Source organism: Ailuropoda melanoleuca, chromosome 1, assembly GCF_002007445.2.
Source record: "Ailuropoda melanoleuca isolate Jingjing chromosome 1, ASM200744v2, whole genome shotgun sequence".
NCBI lineage: Eukaryota > Metazoa > Chordata > Mammalia > Carnivora > Ursidae > Ailuropoda > Ailuropoda melanoleuca.
The window spans coordinates 13437566-13461513 of record NC_048218.1 but is presented as its reverse complement, the minus strand read 5'-3'; the positions used below and the strand labels follow the sequence as shown (position 1 = coordinate 13461513).

Sequence of the window (23948 nt, the reverse complement as noted above, 5' to 3'; positions counted from 1 at the left end):
ATAGAGTTATCCAAATATTATGGCCCACCATGCATGCCAAACAGTGATAACTTTAAAATGGAAGATTAAAAGAAGAGAAGGATAGGGTGCCTGGGTGGCTCAGTCAGTTAAGTGTCTGCCTTAGGCTCAGGTCATGGTCCCAGGGTCTTGAGATCAAGTCCTGCATCCGGCTATCTCTTCAGCGGGGAGCCTCCTTCTCCCTCTCCCTCTAGCCCTCCCCTCTGCTCATGCGCACTCTCTCTCGCTCACTTTCTCTCAAATAAATAAATGAAACATAAAAAGAAAAAAAAAAAGAAGAAGAGGAAGAGGAAGAAGAAGAGACGGATATAGGAACAATGTTCATTTATTTTAAGGAACGTGAATATAAGAGTTGGGGAAATTAATTTTTTTCTTTATTATGTACTTTATGCCAGGCAATGCTTAACCTAACATATAAGTAATATTTGATTTAGTGTTAGTCTTGAAACTGAAGTTTACAAGAAAAAAATTACTTTTCCAAGACAACTGACCGAAAAATAATAAGAGAAAAATACCTCCCGAATAAAGTAAGTGTTAGCTTTCTTGAAAACAGAAACAAACAAAAATGTTAATCCTAGGCATCAAATGACTGACATTAAAACCACAGTTGCTGTTTGGATTGAACAAGTTTATTAGGTCAACACAGAAACGAGCTCCAGCCTGAATATCATTGAGGCAGTTGCTCTGACACCATCATCCTGATGAAAACAGAACTGTGGGGGTCACAGGTGAATTTCACCATCTCCCACTTCCTGTGTAAATTCGGGGAATCTGTAGGTTAGGCTGTAGGCGACAACAGACCGTGCTAGACTTTCAGCATGCAGGCTATCATCACCCAAGGGAAAGGCGCAGAACGTGTGGGGCTCAGAACTGGTGAATCCCACAACCAGGTGTGGAGGGTGGCAGTCTCCCATGGCGACCTCAGTTAGTAGCAGCCAAAGCCAGAGCTGTAGCCGGAGCCGCATCCATAGCCACAGATGGAGCGGGAGCCATAGCCGTAGCCACAGCCAGAGCCACAGCCATAGCCACAGCCCAGCCTGCGGAAGCCACAGCCATAGCTGGAGCCATAGCCACAGCCCAGGCCTCCATAACCATAGCCTCCATAACCGCAGCCTCCGTAGCCACAGCCTCCATAGCCACAGCCTCCATAGCCGCAGCCTCCATAGCCGCAGCCCCCGCAGGAGTTTCCGTAGTAGCCGCCACACATGGTGTTGGTTGTTGAGGTTGGGTAGAGAAGGAGAGGAGAAGTGTCACTTCAGTGTGGACAACTGCCCCCTGCAGAGATCTTTTATATACCCTCGATGTGGGTGGGATCCACCACACAAGTCTTCTCATTGGTTACTTTGCAAGACCTCTGTGAGTAACTTGTTGACTCCTGGTTTTAGGGTAGGGCTTCGGGGGCAATGACATTTGCTATTATTTAGCCACATTAAATCATTTGTGAGTCATTAATAAGAATCAGTTGTCCCCACTTCAAAACCCTCCTTATACGAGGCCTTCAAGTTAGCAATTTGTAACTAGTCTTTATGACAAGAAATAGCATTTGTAGTAGACATCCTGACCTCCAAACAACCAAACAACCCGCCTTCTTTTGGCTGGCATTCAACAGGTCATAATAATCTGCCTTAACTTGAGATTCTCCATGTCTTCTGTTCCAAACTCATTTTTTTTCCTTTAGGGATTTTCCTTATTTTCACATGAGAAGTGACTTACTAAGAAAAGGCAAAAAGTATCACTCAACTTCATGAGACTACTGACATAAAGCCAGTAGTTTGAAATTCTGGAACACCAGGCCTGAGAAAACTGGGCTTTTCTTTCTCATTTACATTAATATTTCCTTTTATGACTCTACATCAATTTTCAGATTTATGTCCTGAATCTATAGGCAGAAAGTAGAAATGAGATTTTATTTCCTTTATAAAATTGCATTTTCATGAAAGAGTTCTCTTTAAAATTCAACGTATTTGTAATATTTGTGTTTTGACTCAAAGATGAATATAGGCATTTCTTTAATAATACTGGCAAAGGTATCTTTCATGGCACTAATAGATTTTCCCCAACAAACAGTGAAGTCTTGGTAAAATATCTTGGACTATGAGAAAGATATTACTAATGGCCAGCTTTTTGTTAATGCAATAAAGCTCAGAGCTTAACTCAATGATTATGTGAACTAGCCCTCTAATCTTATGTTCTTAGTAAGATGACTTCATAGGAGTCAGTAGAACATAATAGATATGAATAAAATTTCTGATATCAGCTCTCTGGTTTCAAATCCTATTTCTACCATTTGTAGCTTTGTGACCACTATAATGGTGTGTCTCAGTTGCTCTATCTGCAAATGGGATAGTAATAATAACACCGACTCCACAAGACAATGTCAAAGGTCAAATTAGCTAGTGTGTGTCAAGCATGAACAACAGTGTCTGGCACCTAGTAACAGTAGAATAATCTTTGCTATTATTATTTATTTCATCCCCTGTTTCCCTGGATATAAGCTTTAGTGGAGAGTGGATGAGTTGAACAGAACTGAGACATGGGTAAATCCTCATTTAGGGGTCCTGGGTCATTGCAGCTGAAGGAAAGAGAAACCCTACCTTATGGCTGTGCTTCTAGAAGTAGAGAAAGGCACATTCTAATTTTCCCAAGAAGGAGCAAGTCCCATGAGTGACCCAACAAACAACACACACAGGTAGAGAATATAACAATTAGTGCCTACCCCCATGGATTTGAGTTGAGACTCATTATTTTCCCAAGTGCAGTGAAAAACTCTTCTGACTGTAGAGCCACAAAGAAGTAGCACTGAATGGCAGGTAATACATTGAGCAGAGGAGTTTTTTGGTTAATGGCAATGGGAAAAGGCAATATGCGCTATGCAGCCCCACGAGTCAGCGCAGGACAGACGAAGGAGCTCCCTTCGGATCAGTAACATCCATCTGCATGTGAGAATGCTTCTCAGGAAAAGGAGGAGTGGTGGAACTTTTAATTCAATTCATTCTGCAGACTCGAATGTCACTGAACTCTGTTATTTACCTGGAAGGGACAAGAATAAATGTTTTGCCATCTAGTAGAAAGGGTGACTCAAGGTAGAATTTGGTAAAATATGAAAATAAAGCATATTTGCATACTTGTAAAGTTTTTTCTTAAAAAATGTTACCTGAGGGCATCTGGGTGGCTCAGTTGGTTAAGCATCTGCCTTCAGCTAAGGTCATGATCTTGGGGTCCTGGGATCAAGCCCTACGTTGGGCTCACCACTCAGCGGGGAGTCTGCTTCTCCCTCTCCCTTTGCACCTCCCCTTGCTCGTGCTCTCTTTCTCCTCTCTCTCTCTCTCTGCTCTCTCTCTCTCTCAAATCAATGAAATAAAATTAAATGTTACCTGAATTATGTATTTAAAATGAAATGAATTATTTTATCTTTAAAAGAAGTATTGGGCAATATTATACATCTCATACTTTAAATAAAACTCACCCCTTAGCACTTCTATTTTTCCAAAGCTAAACAAGAGTAACTTTTTCAACTGCAATGGGCAGATGAATTTGAGGTTATTAATACACCCAAAACAATTGGAATTAATTACAGTTTGCGTAGTTTTTGTGATTTCATAGAATTTCATTATGGAACTTAAATTTGAGCGCCCAGTGAGAAAAACAAGTCAGGGATTCATCATTCAATAGGCATGATCTGACTGTGAAAATGTTGACACAACAGCAAAGTAGTTGTGGCTAGGAAGGCCTCACTCTGCTTAATGAAATGAGAGATCCAGGAGAGTTTTGCTGTTGGTGTTGTTCGTAGTTAATGCAAAATAATTTGTAATAAGGGCCACATTGCCTGTGACTTCCCACACCTACTACTAATGATATATAAAAGACCTTATGAAGATAGTGATATTCAAACTCAGGGAAGTATCTTCCTCTTCCTCCCTCACATCATGACCTAGTACAGCAACTGCTCTGGGGGCTAAGGCTACAGTGGGCTTGGCCGTGTCTACAGCTGTGGCTATGACTGTGGCTATCATGGGTATGGTAGCTACGGATATGGCTCCTGCTGCCCATCTTGCTATGGAAGATATTGGTCATATGGATTCTACTGGAAAATTCTAGAACAACAGAATCCTTGAACCATGGATTCTGCTGCTGGTCTTGTTTATCCCACCCCATGTCTTCAAAAGAGCAAAAATCTAAATCCAGCCTATCGTGAAAGTAGCACAGATGTCAGCTTTCTCTGGTTCCATTGTGCAAGATCATAAAGAATCTTTTTAAAATGCAGCAGAAGTTTCTCCTTGATCTCTAAGTACTTCTTTCAATAAATTTAATCTTTTTGCAGAGATGATATGCTTTCACATTTATTTAGTTTCACTGTCATTTTTGCGTAAGGATGGTTGTAAGATAAAAATGTGTGTGTAGTTCCTCTCCCAAGGGAGTGACGCTACTTTCCTCCATTTGTTTTGTTTGTTTGTTGGTTGGTTTCTTGGTTTTTTTTTTTTGTCCCTCTACATATTTCCCATACTATTTGAAGCTGAGCTTGCATGTGATACAGCTGATTGCTTCCTCCTCAATAAATTTGGCTTCTCTTTAATTCACGGGCCAAATAGTTCAAAACACACCTGAATTCTGATAGCTGCACAGAGCTGGCTGTCTGCCCTTGTTTCGCCAGAACACAGAGGAACACACCCACATTTTAAGTGGTGCTTCTGTGAGTTTTCCGGGCGTCTGCTTTCTGGTAGCTTCACAAGAAAGCTTCTCAGATGCCTGATGTCATTCACATAGAATTCATGTCCGGCCTGGAACTGGACATAGGGAGTGCTGTACGAGCCCTGAGAACCTGGCTGTCTTTAGCAAATCTCTTTATGTGAGATCATTTTGATTATGAAGTCCATTTCATATGTTCTGTTTTCCATTCATTCAATACTCTGTGTGTAAAGAATGCCAGGCATGCTGCTGTGTTGGGAAGAGAGCATTTTGTAAATGATTACTTTAGATAGTTTCCATTGTCATGTTACTGAGTTGCTGTTGCTTTTTTTTTTAAGATTTAGTTTTTTATTTAAAAGAGAGAGAGCACAAGCATGGGGAGGGGTAGAGGGAGAGGGAGAAGCAGATTCCCCACTGAGCAGGGAGCCAGACGCAGGGCTTGATCCCAGGACTCTGAGCCAAAGGCAGACACTTAACCGACTGAGCCACCCAGGTGCCCCACATTACTGAGTTTTATATAGGTGTACCATCTGTAAGACCCTGATATCTATGTAATATTAAAATGTGGAAATAGAACATTCTAGTGTTTTTACATTTTTCTAAATGAAGAGTTGAAGAGGGTTTTGAGCCTATTTATATAAAAACAAAGCCTCTCAAAATAATTTGTAAAATCAAACTGTTCAAATTACGGAGGATATATATTTATTAGTCAAATTTCAAAAATAAATTCTATAACTAGATAATGGGATTCAGATTGATTCAAAAAATTTTAAAATATGATTTGGTGAATATAATAAATAATATATTTTTTCTAATAATTATAATAAACTGAATTGAGAACCAAAACTTCAAATCTCTATATGACAAAATCTTAAAAATGTTCTAACATGTTAAAGCATAACCTATCATAATGTGAGTTCTTATTGGTATAAATAATTTTATATGTTTTATATTCAATGATTGTTTATCAGTAATTAATGCATGAAACAAATTATAAGTAAAGAGTTATATTCAAATTTTGGATGTAGACTCCAAATATTTACTGGTCTAGCTTTCTTTCTTAAAAGTTTGAAGAACACTGCTCTAGACCAGGGCTTATCAAATTGTGGTCTGTTGACACCTGTGGGATCCAAAGACCCTTTCAAGGAGTTCATAAGCCCCAAACTATTTTCATAATATATATATTTGCCTATTGCAATCTAATCAGCCATGAATATACACTAGAATTTTCCAGCTAGGTGCTATATATGACATGCGACCACAACAGACTGAATGCATAGACAGATATGAGAAATCCATGTTCCATGTTTCTTCTGCCACTATTTCAAGTAAACCTGCCTGGAGAAATCCAATGATGACTTTAAAGCCAATTTGAATATGTGAGAACCCAAAAGGTAGAGGAGGGAGGACACTTAGCATGAATATTTGAATTTCTAAGTAAATGCTTAATTGCATAATATAATGGTGTATCCTATAGAAAGTCATGGTTCACAAATAGATAAAATTTTCAGGATGGAAAAAATGCAGATTTACATCACTTTAATGTAAATATAGTCAGTTCATCATCAGTAAGTAGTAGAAAATATTTGGTGTGAAGAGTTTGCCTGACGGAAAGGAATTATATACTTTAAAAGATATTTTACTTCAGATAACGACTCACTTTTATCACTTCCTCACTCAAATAGATACACTCTCAGTTCCTTGACTGTATATCTAAATATGCCATAGAAATTACTATTTTAAGAAAAAAACAAGGAAAATTGGGTGTAAGGGCTTGAATATCAACATTTCAAGGAACCTGAGTATAGACTTTAATAACAAAACCAGAGTAAGAAGATCCCTAAAATACAAGAAGAATCTAGTTAAGGACATGTGACATGATTATTAGAATCCAAGAAAAATGGTTAATAATATTTGCTATAAGGACATCTCCTTGTTTATTGACACAAGTGTTTCATGAAGCTTTATTATTAAACTTTGCCTGAAATATGAGGTCATACTGCCTCATCACCACAGAAGGTATGTAAAATTCCATATGCAGATGTTGACATTCAAATTGAGGAAAACAGTTCCCTGCTCCACGATGGAAAGCTCTCCTCCTGACATCATGCATGATCACAGCCACTACGGCAGCCTGCCCTGTGGCTCTGGCCCTGGCTGTGGGTAGGGTGGATGTGGGCATGGCTGAGGCTGACATCTTGCTGGGCAGGTAGTGGACCTATGCATTCAACTGAGGAACATCCAGAGCAGCTCAGTCTACTGGACTCCTTCACCTGTGATTTCCTGACTCTGCTTCTGTGGTTTTTCCCAAGAGTAATTCAATTCTATGCCCTGTACAAACTCTGACAAGCTCATCCATGGTAACCTGGAAAACACAAGGTTCAGATCTGATGTACTTCTTGATGAAAATAGCCAGGAATGTGTCAAAAAATTACAGAGAACTTTTATCTTTGATTCTATGTTACCAACATATCTTTTCTATTTTTTTAAAGATTTTATTTATTTATTTATTTATTTGAGGGAGAGAGAGCATGAGCACGAGCAGGAAGAGGATCAGAGACTCCCCCCCTTGAGCAGAGAACCCGATGTGGGGCTCCATCCCAGGACCCTAGGATCATGACCTGAGCCAAAAGCAGATGCTTAACTGACTGAGCCACCCAGGTGCCCCTCTCTTTTCTATTTTTGACCAATATATTTCATGCTATAAAATTTTAAGTTAATTTTTTAATGAACTCGCTTTTTCATATTCAGTATTATTGCACTTCATTTATATTGATTTGTATGACTGTGTGGGGACCGGCCTTTGGACCTTGACTTTGTCATTATTCTGAGACGATCATTTTCCAAAAACTAAGGATATGGCCATCATTCCTTTATAACAACATCATATAAAAACTTTGCTTTCATATATACCTTTAGGCACCAGTACTGTTCATGCATAAACAAGTTAAATGCCATCTCATACAATGAAAGCACTGTTTTCTGTTAACGTGTGCTAGAGGTATCTGTCTTTGGCTGTTTTTCTAAAACCCCAGTTAGGTCGTATCGTTCAGCTTTGTGCCTTCGGATGTGTCTAAGTGCTTTATTCTGCCTCTCCTACTTCTTCCTATTCCTCTGAATTCAACAGCAAAGGAGTACAATACATGCCTGCATACTTGGTGGGTCTGTTCCCATTTTAGAGACCTATGAATAAAAACCATCTGGCTCCCTTCTTGGTAAGCAGTGTTTTAGCAAGCTGGATCATCACCTTTCATTTGCATTAGGGATATTAACCTTGTTCTTCCAACTTCTAATTTGAAGAAAACAAAACTTCTTTTCTCAATTATTCTAGCTTTCTTCCTCAAGCAAATGAAGAAAGGGAATCTCCATAAGACATCCATGAGGAACAATGTCTCTGAACACCCAGACAGTATTCTCAGATATTGACACATGTGGCTGAAAGCACACTAGATATTTCAAAAATGTATTATCATTTGAAGGACTTTCAGGAAATGTGCATACTTTATATTATATTACATTATATTTGAAGTTCTATTTTCTCAGCAACTGAGACAACTCAAGGAATTCTCCTCCAATTTTCCTTCTGGGATGGTGGATGTTTCTCGAAGGGCCTGTATAACTGACACATACTCAAGTAATGAATAATAAAAAAGATATTTCACACAACATCACTGATAAAGGATCGTAGCCCTGCGGTGAGAAGAGTTGCTAGCACATGGTATGTGCCTAATAAATATTTTTAACAAATGAATTAGCGACCATGAATGACGTTGAAAAATGTCTCCCTGGAATTTTATACACTACTTTAGCAGAAAACGAGAAAGTAGGGATGTAAACTATCTCCAAGGTCTTAATGTACTAATAATGTTATTTTTCCCAGAAAGTATTGATAGTTTCTTTATGTGCTCCAGTGGAGTACTCAGAATGGAACATAGTCTTATCATAAGAAGAAAACAGAGACATTCTCTGTCCCTCACTCAACTATATTTTGACTAAGAGACTGGAGACAATGAGTATTACAGAACACTCGCAGTACTTAAGAAGGGTAGATCCAAACCACGTCTTAAAAATAGATTAAGATAACTGTTTAATATGTACTGAACTAAATTTATTAATTCAGCCATATTTATCTAAACTACATTTCCGGAGGGATTCTATTTGACTATCATTGTATATACCTAGATTTCAGTCAACACCACTGTGTCTTCTGCCTTTAGCTTTTTTCAAACCAACTTCTTTTGTTTCTTTCTTCTGGCCAATGTCAGTAAGAAGCACCTCAAACACTGAATTAAAATGTTCATCTTAAAGCCTAACCTGGCTCATAGCCTTTCTTAAGAGAGAATCTATCTCTTTCATGGGTAAGAAATGTGCTCTGTCTGCATCATACACACCCTTCCAGTTGCCTTCAGAATAGGGTCCAAAACTCATGCAAGTCATCATGTGTCCCCTATGCAGATACTCGGCTGCTTTGTGAGGATACTTCACTCCAGACCCACCCCCCAGCCCCCACCCAGGGCAACTATTAAGATGGATGGACCTCAGAAGGTGAATGGGTAGAGAAGTCTCCAGATCTCTACTTGGACGGACTAAAGGAGCACTATACTGGAACAAATTTGACACACTGTAACAGAGAAAAGCAAAAAATCCACCATGTGTCCAGTCTCTGTAACAGTTTGACTGAGGTATAATTGATACACACACAAAAACTGCACAGGGTATACAATGCAATGAGTTCCAGCATACTATTACAGCCATGAAACCATCACCACAGTCAAGGTAATAGACATATCTATCACCTCCAAAAGTTTTGTCCTACTTCTTGGGGTTTTTTTGTTATTGAGGTAAGAGCACTTAATATACGATATACACTCTTGCCAAAATTTTAAGTGCACAATACAGAATGACTAGCCACAATGCTGTACAGAAATCTCTAGAACTTATTTATCTTGCATAATTGAAACGATACACTTTGAACAGCAACTCCCCATTTCCCCTTCCCCATAATCCTTGCCTACCACCATTCTGTTCTGTTTCTATGAGTTTGACTATTTTAGATGTCTCTCATAAGAAGACTCGTACACCATATCCTTCTGTGACTGACTTATTTTACTTACCAAAATGTCTTCCAGCTTCATCTATGTTGTCACAAATGACAGAATTACCTTCTTTTTAAAGACTGAATAATATTCCATTATATGTATTACCACATTTTTAATCCATTCTCCATCAATGGAACATTTATGTCGTTTCCGTATCTTGACCATTGTGAACAATGTTCCAATGGAAATAAGTGCAGATACCTCGTTGAGATCCTGATTTCAATCATTTTGTACATATACCCAGATGTATGCCCAGAAGTGGAACTGCTGGATCATATAGTAGCTCTGTTTTTAAATTTCTGAAGAATTACCACACTTTTTTTCCATAGTGGCCATACCACTTTACATTCCCACCAAGAATTTACAAAGATTCCAATTGCTCCACATCATTTTAATACCAGATAGGAAAAACAAATATGTAAGTCAATGTTTCACTTTTTTTTTCAATGCTTCATTTTATAACAAAATTGTAAAATTTTCCAGAAATAATAAAAAGTAACATAATTACATATTAAAATACTGGTGCCTTTACAATGGCATTTGAATACACATTTTGTCCATCTAGTCAGTACAAAGAATTGAAGAAATATTCTCCTTGGGGAGAGGAATCATAAAAAAATACAGGCATTTTGACAGAATTTTTACTTTAGTTAGAATATCTGCCCATGAAATTATAAACTCAAGCGAGGAATCAGCATTCTTTAGAAATCTCATAAAACCCAGTCAAAGAAATGTCACTAACTAGCATCATTTGATGCAGATTTGAAAATATAGCAATTATTTATTATTAGACTCATATGGTTCAATTGTGAGAATTCTGAGCTGAAAGAAAAAAAAAAGTCTAGCCTATGAGAGTTTCTTTGCCTAAAAGAAAAACCATGAGCTTAAGGAATTTTTCCGGCATAAATTAGTGTGAATTATGAATTCCACACTTTCTGTGGTTTGCCCTACCCACCACTGAAGATAAATTAAAGTGCTGGGAAGATGGTAGGCATTCCGACTGACAGTGCTGGTCCGATTATTAGCTGAACCATTCATTCCTGCCCCCAGGTGTTACTATGGCAGCTACTCTGGTGGCCTGGGCTGTGGCTCCGGTGGGTATGGATATGGCTGCCCATCTTTCTGTAGCAGAAACTGGTCCTGTGGATTTTACTGAAAAACCTCGAGAGGTACTCCAGTCCTCCTCTTGTGTTTCCTGAATCCACTTTCTGCGTTCTTCTCTTTATGAAATAGTGCCCCTGGTGTACTTGGGAAGGAGAGAAGAGTTACAATTCTACAACCATCAGCTTACTTGAATAAAATCATCTGGAATGTCTTGCTTTATAAAAGAAACTTCTTCTCTTGTTACTGCATTACAATTCATGCTCTGCATACATTTTAGTTCAACACTTTTCCTGTGAAACCAAATTTACTTCAATTTTCAAGAAAATCTCCTATATTGAAAATATTGCTTTTTTTTACATTACTTTTGTTACATCTGTTGCATGCACATGTGCGGGTATTTTTATGATAGAAAAATCGCCTTTCTTAATATGCTAAAAAATTAAAACCTAAGAATAAATTATTTCTAAATGAAATTTGTTTTTGATAACACTGTAATCATGGCAACCATCTGATTATATTTAAACATTAGCCCATATGCTGAGTTTTTAATCAACAGATAAAAATCCTACAATGACACTCCTATTTCCAATCACCATACTACACACCAATGTCTTTGGCTATTTCCTTACGCCCAACATTTGTGTATTTTGAACCATGCTTCCTGGTGGTTGAACTTGGATTTTCCACTTCACATCCTCTAAATGACCCTCCATATCCCACATCTAATAGTAACCCACAGAGTAGATGTGTACATCATCTTTGTCTTTAAGAATTTCTAGAAAGTGCCACCCCATTACCACATCACCACATCAGGCCTAAAAAATTAAATCAGTGCTTTCATGGAACACTGATTTTGAATTTCGTATTTCCAATTTCTGTTTTGAAGATAATCAAAATTTATTTCTATATTAAATACAACTTTTCACCAGACCCTATCGGAAAAAAAATCAGAAGAATGGAATTTCAACATCAGTATATTGAAGGCTTATTTCGACTTAACATTTTGTGTCATTTTCACCTTTGTTTGAAACTATAAACTTTTTCCCAAATGATTGAAAAATGCATAGCTATTTTATCAATATGAAATATCAACATGTTGTGTGTTGCGGATATTATTTCTTAAGAATAATATAGATGGCCAAGCAACTCTTTAGGGATTTCTAATTTATATTAATTAATTTTTAAAGCTGGATCATAAGATTAAATGACATTTATGGTTTGCTATATAGTATTAGAAGTCATTTCTCATTTTTCTCAGTAGGTAAAATATTTTAATCTATGTATCCACTCATATAATGGAATTTTCTGGGCTTTCTAAAAATACCACAGCCTATGTTTTGAGAGAAAAATCAAATAACACTAAGAAAACAATGCCACTGGTAGAAGTCACATGGTTCCAGCACCTAAGACAGTGCCTGAAAGTATTACAAATCTGAGATTTGTTTTTGTTCCTGGGTTTTTTTTAATGAATAAATGGAAAATAAATTAATGAATGAATAAGGCTGACAATCTTTTGTCAATGTTTTATGTGACTTTTAAAATGCTTTCAAATTAAGAGCTTACTTTATAAATTAATAGCATGTGAAAATGCATGGCTATTCAGATGTGTAAGCATTTATTCCCTCCAGAGCCTCAATGATTCTATTTTGTCCAATTGATGTTGTTCAAACTCTTCTCATGTTGAGTTCAGAGGGGGAGATGAATTTCAGAGCAATGCAAATTAGAGGATTTGTACTTCACCATCCTTTACCTATGTCCAGGAGTACCAGGAAGACAAGTGCACAATATCAAATACTCTGGTGATTCCGATGAAAGAATTAGACACCTGTGGGCTTAAAATTGCCTACAAAAATAGGGCAAAATTACTTTTTTATACCTAGTTGGGAAACATCATTAATTCTCTTATATGTTCATGTATTATACCTTTCTTGAGTGATACTGTGTGCATACATTGCTTCAGTAGTTTTCAGCCAGTTGGATACAAACCAGTTCCCTTTATGGTTCACACTTGGATCCAGCCAATGTTGGTTAAAAAAAATCAAAAACAAAAACAAAACCAGCTCAGCTATGAAAATTAAATGTTCATTTAAAAATGAAAACCTAGGGGCGCTTGGGTAGCGCAGTTGTTACGCGTCTGCCTTCGGCTCAGGGCATGATCCCGGTGTTCGGGATCAAGCCCCACATCGGGCTCCTCCGCTGGGAGCCTGCTTCTTCCTCTCCCACTCCCCTGCTGTGTTCCCTCTCTCGCTGGCTGTCTCTCTGTCACATAAATAAATAAAATCTTAAAAAAGAAAATGAAAACCTAGAGCATGGTCTCCTATAGACAAGGGATTTTTCTCTATATGCACCATGAACTATACCGAGTTGATTTCCAAGCAAAACCGCATCTGTGCTATAATACTTATGACCCCTGCCGCTCTTCGGCTAACCTGTGTGTGCAGCTCTCTGAAGCTTCCCACCAAAATATAATAAACAAAAGAAACCCTGAGGATCTAGCAGTGGTAAAGAAGAAAGACAAATAGAACACAGCTCCACCACAGCCAGTGAACTAAGCCTCTTCATTTCTCATATCTTCATCGGTGGTACGTGATCACACCATGACAGATGAATGCATAAAATGCCATCAGTTTCCAATAATAGATAACAGACTCTCTGACTGTGGAGCCATCATGCATTAATGGAAAGGAATATAAGACAAATGCTAAGCCGTGTAGGTAAATGGTCAACTTCACAAGTATACTCAAACACAAATATTAAAAATTAATATAAGTATCAATGAAAGAAGAGGTGTCTTTATAATAGGATAGAAATGTACTTGAGTTAGTCAATTACTCATTGTCATTAATCAGTGAGAAACACTATCGAGGGATGAAAAATCTTTTGCTATAGTAAAAATAATTCATAAAATTTATAGACATGTGTCTCCAAGTTACTTTCTTCTTCTAATCACCCACCCCGTATATGATTATGTAGTGGACATTAATATTCTTCAAATGAAAATAGGAAAAAAAACCCGTAAGGTCTTATATGCTCATGGAATTACATGGAATCTGAACCAAGATATTAAATATATTTTTATATAGTTCACAGAGTGGACAAACCTGTTACAATAGACTAGAACCCTACTATTCAAGGCAAGGGAATAGATTGTGAGAAACCAGACATTATAACAAAGTAGTCATGGCTTAAGGAATGCACTTCACATAAATGAAAGAAATAGAGATTCATGAGTGCCTTTATTGCAAATTAGTCTGAAATATGAGGTCAACGCTGCCTGTGGTTTGCCATATCTGTTTACTTTATATAAAAGTCCTTTGCAGATGGTGACATTCAAACTCAGGAAACTTATTTCATGCTCCTCAATTGAACCTTGCACTACTAACACATATGTTACTGTTGTGGTGGGCACGACTACTGTTATGGTGGTCTGAGATGCAATGATAGAATTTTTAAGATCAGCATCATAGAACTTCTAGTGGTAATGGCTCTATGTAACTATCATCAAGTGCAAAAATTAATAGATAAAAATTGCTGGGGAAGATTATATCATGAACTCAATTAACAATCCCAACATTACTCAATGTGAAGCAATGGGACAACCAGACACCATATGCCTCCTAATATTGTAGAAAACAAAGAATACAGAACATCTATACAGTATTTTTCTTGTCAAAAAATAAGAAGAATCACTTCAACCCTCTACATCTACCTACCAGGATAGAGACAGTATAAAGGATAGAGGAACATAAGAAAAGAAAAATCAAGGAAGACACCAGCCACACCCAAAATTTAAGAATTCTACAGGACAATAATATGGTTTTATTAAAAAATAAAATGCATGAAGAAAAGCATTGGAAAAAAACTATTATATCTTAAAAAATAGTTAAGGGACATTATGCCTAAATGTGAGGCCCAACATAAAAAAATTAACTATAAAAATATATTTGTGAACGAATTGAGAAAATCTGAGCATGAATTACTAGGGAATGTTAAAGAACTTAAAAACAAATTCATGTGTGTGATAATGGTATAGTTATATATGTCTTTTAAAAGCTCACTTTGGGGCACCTGGGTGGCTCAGTCGTTAAACATCTACCTTTGGCTCATGACTTGATCCCAGGGTCCTGCAATCGAGCCCCACATCGACACCCTGCTCCGCTGGGAGCCTGCTTCTTCCTCTCCAACTCCCCCTGCTCGTGGTCCCTCTCTCGCTGGCTGTTTCTCTCTCTCTCTGTCAAATAAATAAAGTCTTTAAAAAAATAAAATAAATAAAAGCTCATTTTGTGATAGACATACACACTGAAGTACTTATAAGAAAAATGCTACTTGTCTTAGATTTGTTTTAAAATATTCAGCAAAAATAACAATAACTACAAAAAGTATACAAGGAGAGAAGGAACTGATAGTGAAACACTGACAGATATTAAATCCTGAGGATGTGTTTATAAAGCTTCAAAATACAACTCTATATACTTTTATGCCCACATGAAATTTACTTATGAAAGTAAATAATAAACATGGAAAGCTTCCCTGACTCTACTGAATAAGAAAGTTATTTTTCACTTTATGGAAGACCTTCACATACTATATTAGAAGAAATGATAAACTTTAAAAATCAACATTTTAGAACCCTGTCAATGGTTAAACTAGATAAAAATTGGTTCAAATATTTTAAGCAAAATAAGTAAAAGCTGGGTAAGGGTTTAAAAAAGAGAATAAGAAGAACACATGAAAGATACGTGATTTGATTGTAGGGAAGCTGACTCAAAAGCCCAGTCACCCTGCTCGGCATGGCCTCACCTTGCCTAATGAAACAAAGACTCAGGAAGTGTACTGATGTAAATTAGTAGGAAATATGTGGTCAACAAGTCCTGTGATGTGTCCCACCCACTGAGGGGACATATAAAAGGACCTGCACAGATGGTGATGTTCAAACTGACAGAAACTGATTCCCTGCTCCTCAGCAAAATCCTCTGCTCCTGAAACCATGTCTTTCTATGGCAACTACTATGGTGGCCTAGGCTGTGGCTATGGCGGCTGTGGCTATGGCGGCTGGGGCTATGGCGGCTACGGATGTGGCTACGGTGGCCTGGGCTGTGGCTATGGCGGCTATGGATGTGGCTACGGTGGCCTGGGCTGTGGCTATGGCGGCTGGGGCTATGGCGGCTATGGATGTGGCCACAATGGTGTGGGCTATGTCTGTAGCGGCTATGGATATGGCTCCAACCGCCCATCTTGCTGCAGAAGATGCTGTTCCTATGGGATCTACTGAGAAGCTTCCAGAGAAATTCAACTTACTGTTCTCCTCTAGCCGCCTGAATCTGCCTCCATGATTCTTCTTATGAATAATTTCATTTTCTATTCCAAAATGTCAACATCATCTTAAGATACCTAAAATGATAAAATAAAATAGGTCAACTTCTGCAAACCTTACTAGAGTCACTGGAATCATATGGAATGTTTCACAATTTTTTAAAAGCTTTTCCTTTGATATTGTATTGCTTTTCAAATATCTTACCTTTTTGATCAACAATCTTATGTGAGAAAAGTTTAAAGTAATTTTAATAAACACTTATCTCATTGAAAGTACTTGTTGCATTTATATTGGTTTTTCTTCATCATTTGTGTATGTGTGGGTGTGTTAAAATAATTCAATTTAATATTGCTTTTGGGGGATTAATATTTCCAAATGGCTTTGCAACGTTGCCACATCTTAATGCTGTACATGATGGGGGAAGATCATAGGAGAAGTCATAATCACAATAATAGAAGTAATATAATCCATTTCCTTAAAAGTGTCTGACACATAGAGGGCCCTCAATAAAATATTGCCCGAATGATGGAATATTGCTGGCCTAAATGATGGGACATAGCAAACCATGTAATAGTTTTCTAAATATTTATTTATTTGAGAGAGAGAGAGAGAGAGTGTCAGTGGGAGGAGGGGCAGAGGGAGAGAGCATATCTCAAGCAGACTCTCCTCTGAGCATGGAGTCCAACTTGGGGCTCGATCTCACAACCCTAAGATCATGACCTGAGCTGAAACAAAGAGTTGGATATTCAATCAACGGAGCCACCCAGGTGCCCCAACCATATAATAATTTTTAATGAGTTCTATGAAGTTTTGATTGGGAAGGTGAGAGAAATTGGAGCTACGCCCATATATACACATACCCATCTCCAGGCTCTTATTGTCCAAATAATGACGTCGTGTATCATGGTACAGGCTTAGGGAAGCTGCACACAGTAGCCGAGGAGCACCGAGGCTCGGCAACCTTCTCTTTTGCCCAATCCTCTTATTGTTATGATAGACACGATGTACATATTGATTGTTTTATTTAGCCAACACACCGCCAAGCTAAACTATCTTTAAATAAAACAGATTGCAGTGTGCCTGGGTGGCTCAGCTGATTATGCGTCTGCCTTCGGATCAGGTCATGATCCCAGGGTTCTGGGATTGAGCCCCGCATTGGGCTCCTTGCTCAGCAGGGATCCTGCTTCTCCCTCTCCCTCTGCCTGCTGCTCTCCCTGCTTGTGTACTCTCTCTCTCGCTAGCTCTCTCTGTCAAATAAATAAATAAAATCTTTAAAAATAATCATAAATACATACATACATAAAATAGATTGCAATTCCACCTATTGGACTCCTCCTCTCATATCCTAACCGAACCTTTATACTCATGTCAGAAATGCCAACTTCATTCCTGACTACTGGGGAAAAAAAGTAATTTTGATTCAACATGCCCATTTTGATCGGCCAAAACCAATGGGATGGCTTACAATTTACATAAATTTATTTACAATTTATGCTGTTTTAGCATTATTCTTGTATCGTTCACGTGAGAGATAAAGTTCATATTTAACAACAACCTATCTCTTTAAATATTGCTGCCTTGTATTTACATTAATAGTTCCATCGTTTTTGCTTTATCTGTGTGTGGGTGTGTGTATGCATGTGAGAGAAAAGAATAGAGGGAAAGAGAGAGAAAAAAATGGGAGAGAAACAGAGAAAATGAGGCAAAAGCAGAGATGAGAGAACACGCTATCTGGGCTGTCTCTGACGTTTTGCTGTTTCTACAAATTCAGGGATCTGAACATGCACTCTTCTTGTCTCAGAACCTACGTCACCCAGGCTTCCATGTAATCCAGCGGCTACTACTACATCTGCTCAGACTATCAAATTGCTGTTCTAGGCCACATGCTTAAATGGCATTTTGCCCACCAAAATAGTCCTTTTCCCTATCACTGCATTTAACAACCCCTGCCTTTGTCCATCTCTTGATGCCCCTAAGTTTTAGCTGAATTGCTTAAAACTCTGCCTCCAAAAAGAGATCCTTTGCTCCTCACACCTCACAGTCTTCTACCTACGTTGTGCATTCATGCACAAAATAGTTCATGGAACATTCCTTGCCTGGTGGCTGCTGACTGCCTGGTGTTTGATGCTCAGATCCTCTGGGAAGGACCTGCTCACTGCTCACCACCTCACCACAACGGTCTTCAAAGCACTGAGTTACCACATCGCCTTCCCGCTTCATTTAGGCCCGTATTTAAAATCTCCAAAATGAATGTGCCCACTTATCCTTTTTTTTTTTTTCTTAAGAAATCTCATGACATTGGGAAATGGTAAAGAGACAACGGAGGTTAATGGAATCCATTATCAGTCAGGCAAAGATCATTTTGATTATGTGGACTTTCTACTTTATTTTCAAGAAATTGCTACATTTTGCTCAGAAAAAAAATGTTTGGCCATCATCCCATTTGAAAAGTGAACCCTACCAATGGAATTCAGCTTGATAACATAGGTGCCAAGTGTCATTTTGATACCTGAAAATCGACCTGCATGACGTGAAGAGATTGTGTAGTAAGTCTTCACCCAACGAAGAAAAATAATGATTTGTTTTCCAATTTCAGAAGAAAGCAAATTTATTTTATTCATTTTTCTTTACACTACTGGAAGTTTCTCTTATGTCCTTTTACCGCTTCCAGCATCTCATGCTGTGAATGAGAAGGTCAGTGATATGAGGAAACAGAGGGACAATAACAGCTGTCACGTAACACTGTATCTTAAGAATGGCTGGCCCTCGGTCAGCGGCAGATAAATAATAATTGAATGGTTGAAAGAGGCTGAAAAACCTACGTGAATTTTTCTGTGAAGTTCCATATAATCTAAATTAGAAGCCCGAGGGAAAGCAGGGTTCTTTATCCCATCTATATACCTATCACTGCTCTCAATGTTCGAAGCAGTGCTGTGGGGTCAGAGAAAACTTTAGTGTGGCACCTATAAAGTCAGGAAGCTTCTTCCCCCCCACCCCTTACAAAATCTCCCAACAGCTATATCTAGAGTGAAAATACATAATTTTTGTTAATCTATTTGTCAAAACTCATTTAGCTACACAGGTAGCTTTTCAAAAGTTTACACTATGACACTCGGCTTTTACAAAAAAAAAAAAAAAAAAAAAAAAAAAAACCTATATTTGTACCTGTTTTCTCTAACCAAAAAAAAATCTGAAAGGGGTTTTTGCTTTTGCAAAAAAGGGCAAAAAGTAAAAATAGCATTCAGAGCTGCTTTTGCAGTGAATCATTACAAATGCAGCCAGCCTCCGGAGCTGTGAGAATGGCTCCCCTGCCCCCAGCTCCTTTCCCAAGACCCCTGCTCAGCATCGCAGCCTCACCCCCAGAGCTCTGAACTCTGTCTGTGAGCATCCATGCCTCATCCTGATTTATTTCATGCATCTGTTAGCAAAATGTGTCCTAAAGTATCAGAAAAGCCTAAAAAAGGTTATTTTTTTTTTGAGTCTGAGAATGCTCAAGAATTTTTTCATATAAATTAGTGGTAATTGCTTCTTTGCTTCATGCCATTTCAATTTAGGAAAGGTTTCCTAGGAACACTGTACTTTTGGACAGTGGAAGAAACCCGTCCTCTTAACTAGACCTGAGTTTGTTTCATGTAAAGTATATTTTAATTAAATTCAATTATATTTTAATTTTCATTAAAATTTTGAAATTAAAAAAAAAAAGGAAAGGAAAAGCCTAGAGCATCGTCTCTGCTGTGTGCTCAATTAGTCCTTCCATGATTGAGGATTTCTATCTCCACCAACACTTCACCTATTGGCTGAAAACTGAGGGAATGAGGAAGGAATGCAGGGCTCTTTTCACCTCTCTGATAATGTCCACACATTGTTTAGGGCACATATCACTACTGCAAATCTGGGGCATCTGGAAGAACAGAAATAAGCCCTGGTAAAAGAGACGTGAGTTGAGGACAGAGCATCAGGCTTACCCTCCATATGGTTTGCAGATTCCTCTATGACAGCTTCCTATGTGATGACACAAGGATGCATAAAGCACAGACAATTTCTGCCCATAAAATGGTCACATGTTTTCTGGAAAGATCAAAGTCACACATACTAAAGGAAAAGCTGATAAATAAATGCCAAGTATGTCCACATATGAAAGTACTTGCTACCATATTACCAGTTACATAACCAGTAACTAGTCGTATTGAGTTGGAAGGAAGTGTTTTTTTGCAAGAGCATACGAATATATATTATATCCATCCTTTATGTGCAAGATTTAAGAAGCATGTTCTTCCAGACAAGGCTCATTTTAAATTTCTTCTTAAAGAAGAATGGAACCAAACAACAGGATAACTATTCTCATGTTTTGCATCATGCTATGTAACCAAGTCATATTTTTTCAACTAAATAAATATAGAGTGAGACATAGCCTTGAAAATAGAGTAAGAGTTTCATTTTAAAGGCCCATAAATAGTGGAGTCCTGACATAGGAGTAAAATCATTTCAGTTATGAGGGCCTTGTTTTGCCAATAAATCAAAATATTCATGATGTTGTCTGAAGCAAATTAGCAAGATATAGGACGCTACGCTGCCTGTGGTTTCCCCACCCACCACTGAGGGTGTATAAAAGGCCCTTTGGCGGATGGCGGCATTCATATTAAAGATACCTACCTCCTGGTCCTCACCTGAACCTTCCACTCCTGAGACCATGTGTTACTATGGCAATTATTATGGTGGCCTAGGCTATGGCTATGGTGGCCTAGGCTATGGCTATGGTGGCCTGGGCTATGGCTATGGCTGTGGTTATGGTGGCTGTGGTTATGGTGGCTATGGTTATGGCTGCTGCCGCCCATTATGCTCCGGAAGATACTGGTCTTATGGCTTCTACTGAGGAATTTTTAGTCTATTGGCTACACCACCCTATTTTACTTGCATTTTCTCCAACTTTTCTTCACCTGAAAAATTTTTAAATGTCTTCAAAAATACTGACTTTGTATCAAACTATCTGAGATAAATAAAGGAAATTCAGCATGCCCATTTTGATGTGACATAAAATTTAGTTAAGTTGGATTATCAATTTTACTTTAAAACATATGTATTAAGGATGCCTGGTTGGCACGGTTGGTTAAGCATTGGACTCTTGGTTTCAGCTCAGGTCATGATCTCAGGGTTGTGAGACGAAGCCCCACGATGGGCTCCATGATCAGCAGGGAGTCTGCTTGAGATCTTCTCTCCCTCTCCCTCTGTCCCTCCCCCCGCATGGCGCACCTGTCTCTCTCTCTTAAATAAATAAATATTTAAAAAGCATTTGCATTATTAAATAAACTTTATTTCATTGTAAATATTGCTTTGCTACATTTATACTAAATTACCTCCATCAGATTAGCTTGTACATTTGTCTATTTGGGTATGATTATTCACATGTGTATGCAGTTGGGGGTGAGAGTATGGTGAAAGACATCAGGAGAGAGCCAGAGTGCTTTTTTTTTTTTTTTTTTTTTAAAATTTTATTTCTTTGAGAGAGAGAGCGCAAAAGCAAGATGAGGGGCAGAGGGAGAAGCAGACTCCCCACTGAGCAGGGAGTCCGATGCGGGAATCAATCCCTGGACTCTGGGATCATGACCTGAGCCAAAGGCAGATGCTTAGCCAAGTGAGCCACCCAGGCGCCCCCAAAGTGCTCTTTTGTGGTCCTTATGTGGCTAAAATTGAGGGGTAAAAATACCAATTCTACCCAACAGTGTTCATAAGAAATCTGCTTTTATACATATCTCTATAATGTCTTCTATCATCTCTGTTGGTTTGTCTCTTAATCCAAGCTTTAAAAATGGCCAGTTTTTACAATAGTTGTATTTCACATCAGAACATTAAAACTTGTAAAAATATGAATATTAAAACTTGTGTGTATTTGTTTGTTTTGTGTTTTTGCAACATCTATGGTTGGATTATATCAGCTAAAGCTCTGCTTCTGCTAAATGTTTCTCAATTTTTTTAATATTTTGCCCAGAGATTGAATATGGGCATTATCAAATTTAAAATATCAGGTTAACAATGACATTCTACCTCACCAACATGATGTCTGAAAAATATTTCAAAGTATATCAATTTATTCTAAGTATTTGGAAAAGATAGATATATATAGTTTATGATTCAAAATAGATTTATGAAAACCATGAGATATCTTCTCAGTATCAAATTAATATTAGCTTATTTCATTTTTTACCTAGGGGTCTAGTCTCTATCAAATGTATATGCTATACATATTAAATTTCCCCAGAATTAAATTTATTTTCCATCCTTGAAGCAGTTGTTTTACTTGGGAAATTCAAACTAAAAGCATTAAGTACAATGAAGAGCTAATTTAAATAAATAAATAAATAAATAAATAAATAAATGGACCAAGATTCTAAAGATAAGACAATTGTAGAAAATCAAGTGAAATTCTGCAGTTCTTGATTCTAGGAGCAGACCAAACAAGAGATTGCTGGGGAAAAGACTAACAACCAGAGTTTGGGGTGTTTTTTCTTCTTTTTTTCTTTTTTCAGGGCTGGAAAAACAGAGTTGGAAACACAAGATTCTGATAAAATGAACTGGCAGAACACTGAGCTTAACAGACAGCCAGGTTTCTTCTTTAAGACGTTTTCCAAATTCTGAAGTTGTAAGAGTCAATTTCCTAAAATATCAAGCAGGTGCATTTGAAAATCAGATTTTTTTTTCCATATCAAGGTGTTGAGTAAATAATCACTATAGTTGAGGAATTGCCAGGAAGTACCCTGAATTGGAGGATCCTGAAGAGTAAACCTATCACCTGAAAGAAAACAGGGAGACAGGGCCTTACCAAAATTACAAAATCCTAGGAACCTCGTTTCATGTTAGCCTTTGTTGAGATTAAAGCAATCAGAACTTTTCCTTTTTTCTTTTTTTTTAAAGATTTTATTTATTTATTTGACAGAGATAGAGACAGCCAGCGAGAGAGGGAACACAAGCAGGGGGAGTGGGAGAGGAAGAAGCAGGCTCATAGAGGAAGAGCCTGATGTGGGGCTCGATCCCATAACGCCGGGATCACGCCCTGAGCCGAAGGCAGACGCTTAACCGCTGTGCCACCCAGGCGCCCCGCAATCAGAACTTTTCTAATAACCTAGGACCAAATAAAAACAAAAACAAAATCTCTGTGATGAAATACAATCTCATTTTGGATCCTCTACACTGTTTATACGAAACATAGAGCTTGTGAAACCATCTGAAAGGATACAAAAGAAATAGTTGACAATATATGGAGACCAAAAGGTGAGTCCTATATTGGATTTGGGAACTAGAAATTTAAACATAGTCATGATTAATTCATACAAGAAACTTAATGAAAAATTGCAAAATAGTTATAACTGGGAAAATTGCAAAATAGTTATAACTGGGAAAATTCACCGAAGGATCTGTTTTAAATTCTAGATCTTAAAAACAAAGCAAATGAGGGGCGCCTGGGTGGCACAGCGGTTAAGCGTCTGCCTTCAGCTCAGGGCGTGATCCCGGCGTTATGGGATCGAGCCCCACATCAGGCTCCTCCACTGTGAGCCTGCTTCTTCCTCTCCCACTCCCACTGCTTGTGTTCCCTCTCTCGCTGGCTGTCTCTATCTCTGTCAAATAAATAAATAAAATCTTTAAAAAAAAAGAAAAAAGGAANTAAAAAAAAAAACAAAGCAAATGAACAACGTAGTTAAGAACTCAATAGACTAGCTACAGGAAATCTGAGC

The 23948-nt window shown here is 37.9% G+C and overlaps 3 protein-coding genes across 3 annotated transcripts; 2 read left to right on the top strand and 1 right to left on the bottom strand.

Annotated features, from left to right (window-relative positions):
* Positions 1-631: 631 nt before the first annotated feature.
* Positions 632-10841, bottom strand: LOC117801150 (keratin-associated protein 6-1-like). Its single transcript, XM_034655389.1, has 2 exons — positions 10759-10841; positions 632-1271 (listed from the first exon to the last, which is right to left on the bottom strand). The coding sequence occupies exons 1-2, from the start codon at positions 10839-10841 to the stop codon at positions 944-946; spliced, it is 411 nt and encodes a 136-aa protein (XP_034511280.1). The 3' UTR covers positions 632-943.
* Positions 10842-15857: 5016 nt separating this feature from the next.
* LOC100475910 (neuropeptide-like protein 31) lies at positions 15858-16335 on the top strand. Its single transcript, XM_034661836.1, has one exon. The coding sequence runs from the start codon at positions 15895-15897 to the stop codon at positions 16177-16179; it is 285 nt and encodes a 94-aa protein (XP_034517727.1). The 5' UTR covers positions 15858-15894; the 3' UTR covers positions 16180-16335.
* Positions 16336-20875: 4540 nt separating this feature from the next.
* On the top strand, positions 20876-21328 carry LOC117802591 (keratin-associated protein 20-2-like). The gene has a single exon (XM_034661792.1). It carries the CDS (start codon positions 20912-20914, stop codon positions 21092-21094), a length of 183 nt encoding a protein of 60 aa, XP_034517683.1. The 5' UTR covers positions 20876-20911; the 3' UTR covers positions 21095-21328.
* Positions 21329-23948: the final 2620 nt, after the last annotated feature.

Coding starts and splice junctions, on each gene's coding strand:
- LOC117801150 (XM_034655389.1), bottom strand. CDS start 10,841: ATGAATGGTTCAGCTAATAATCGGACCAGCACTGTCAGTCGGAATGCC. Junction 1,272..10,758: donor ACTTTAATTTATCTTCAGTG/GTGGGTAGGGCA, acceptor TCCACACTGAAG/TGACACTTCTCCTCTCCTTC.
- LOC100475910 (XM_034661836.1), top strand. CDS start 15,895: ATGTCTTTCTATGGCAACTACTATGGTGGCCTAGGCTGTGGCTATGGC.
- LOC117802591 (XM_034661792.1), top strand. CDS start 20,912: ATGTGTTACTATGGCAATTATTATGGTGGCCTAGGCTATGGCTATGGT.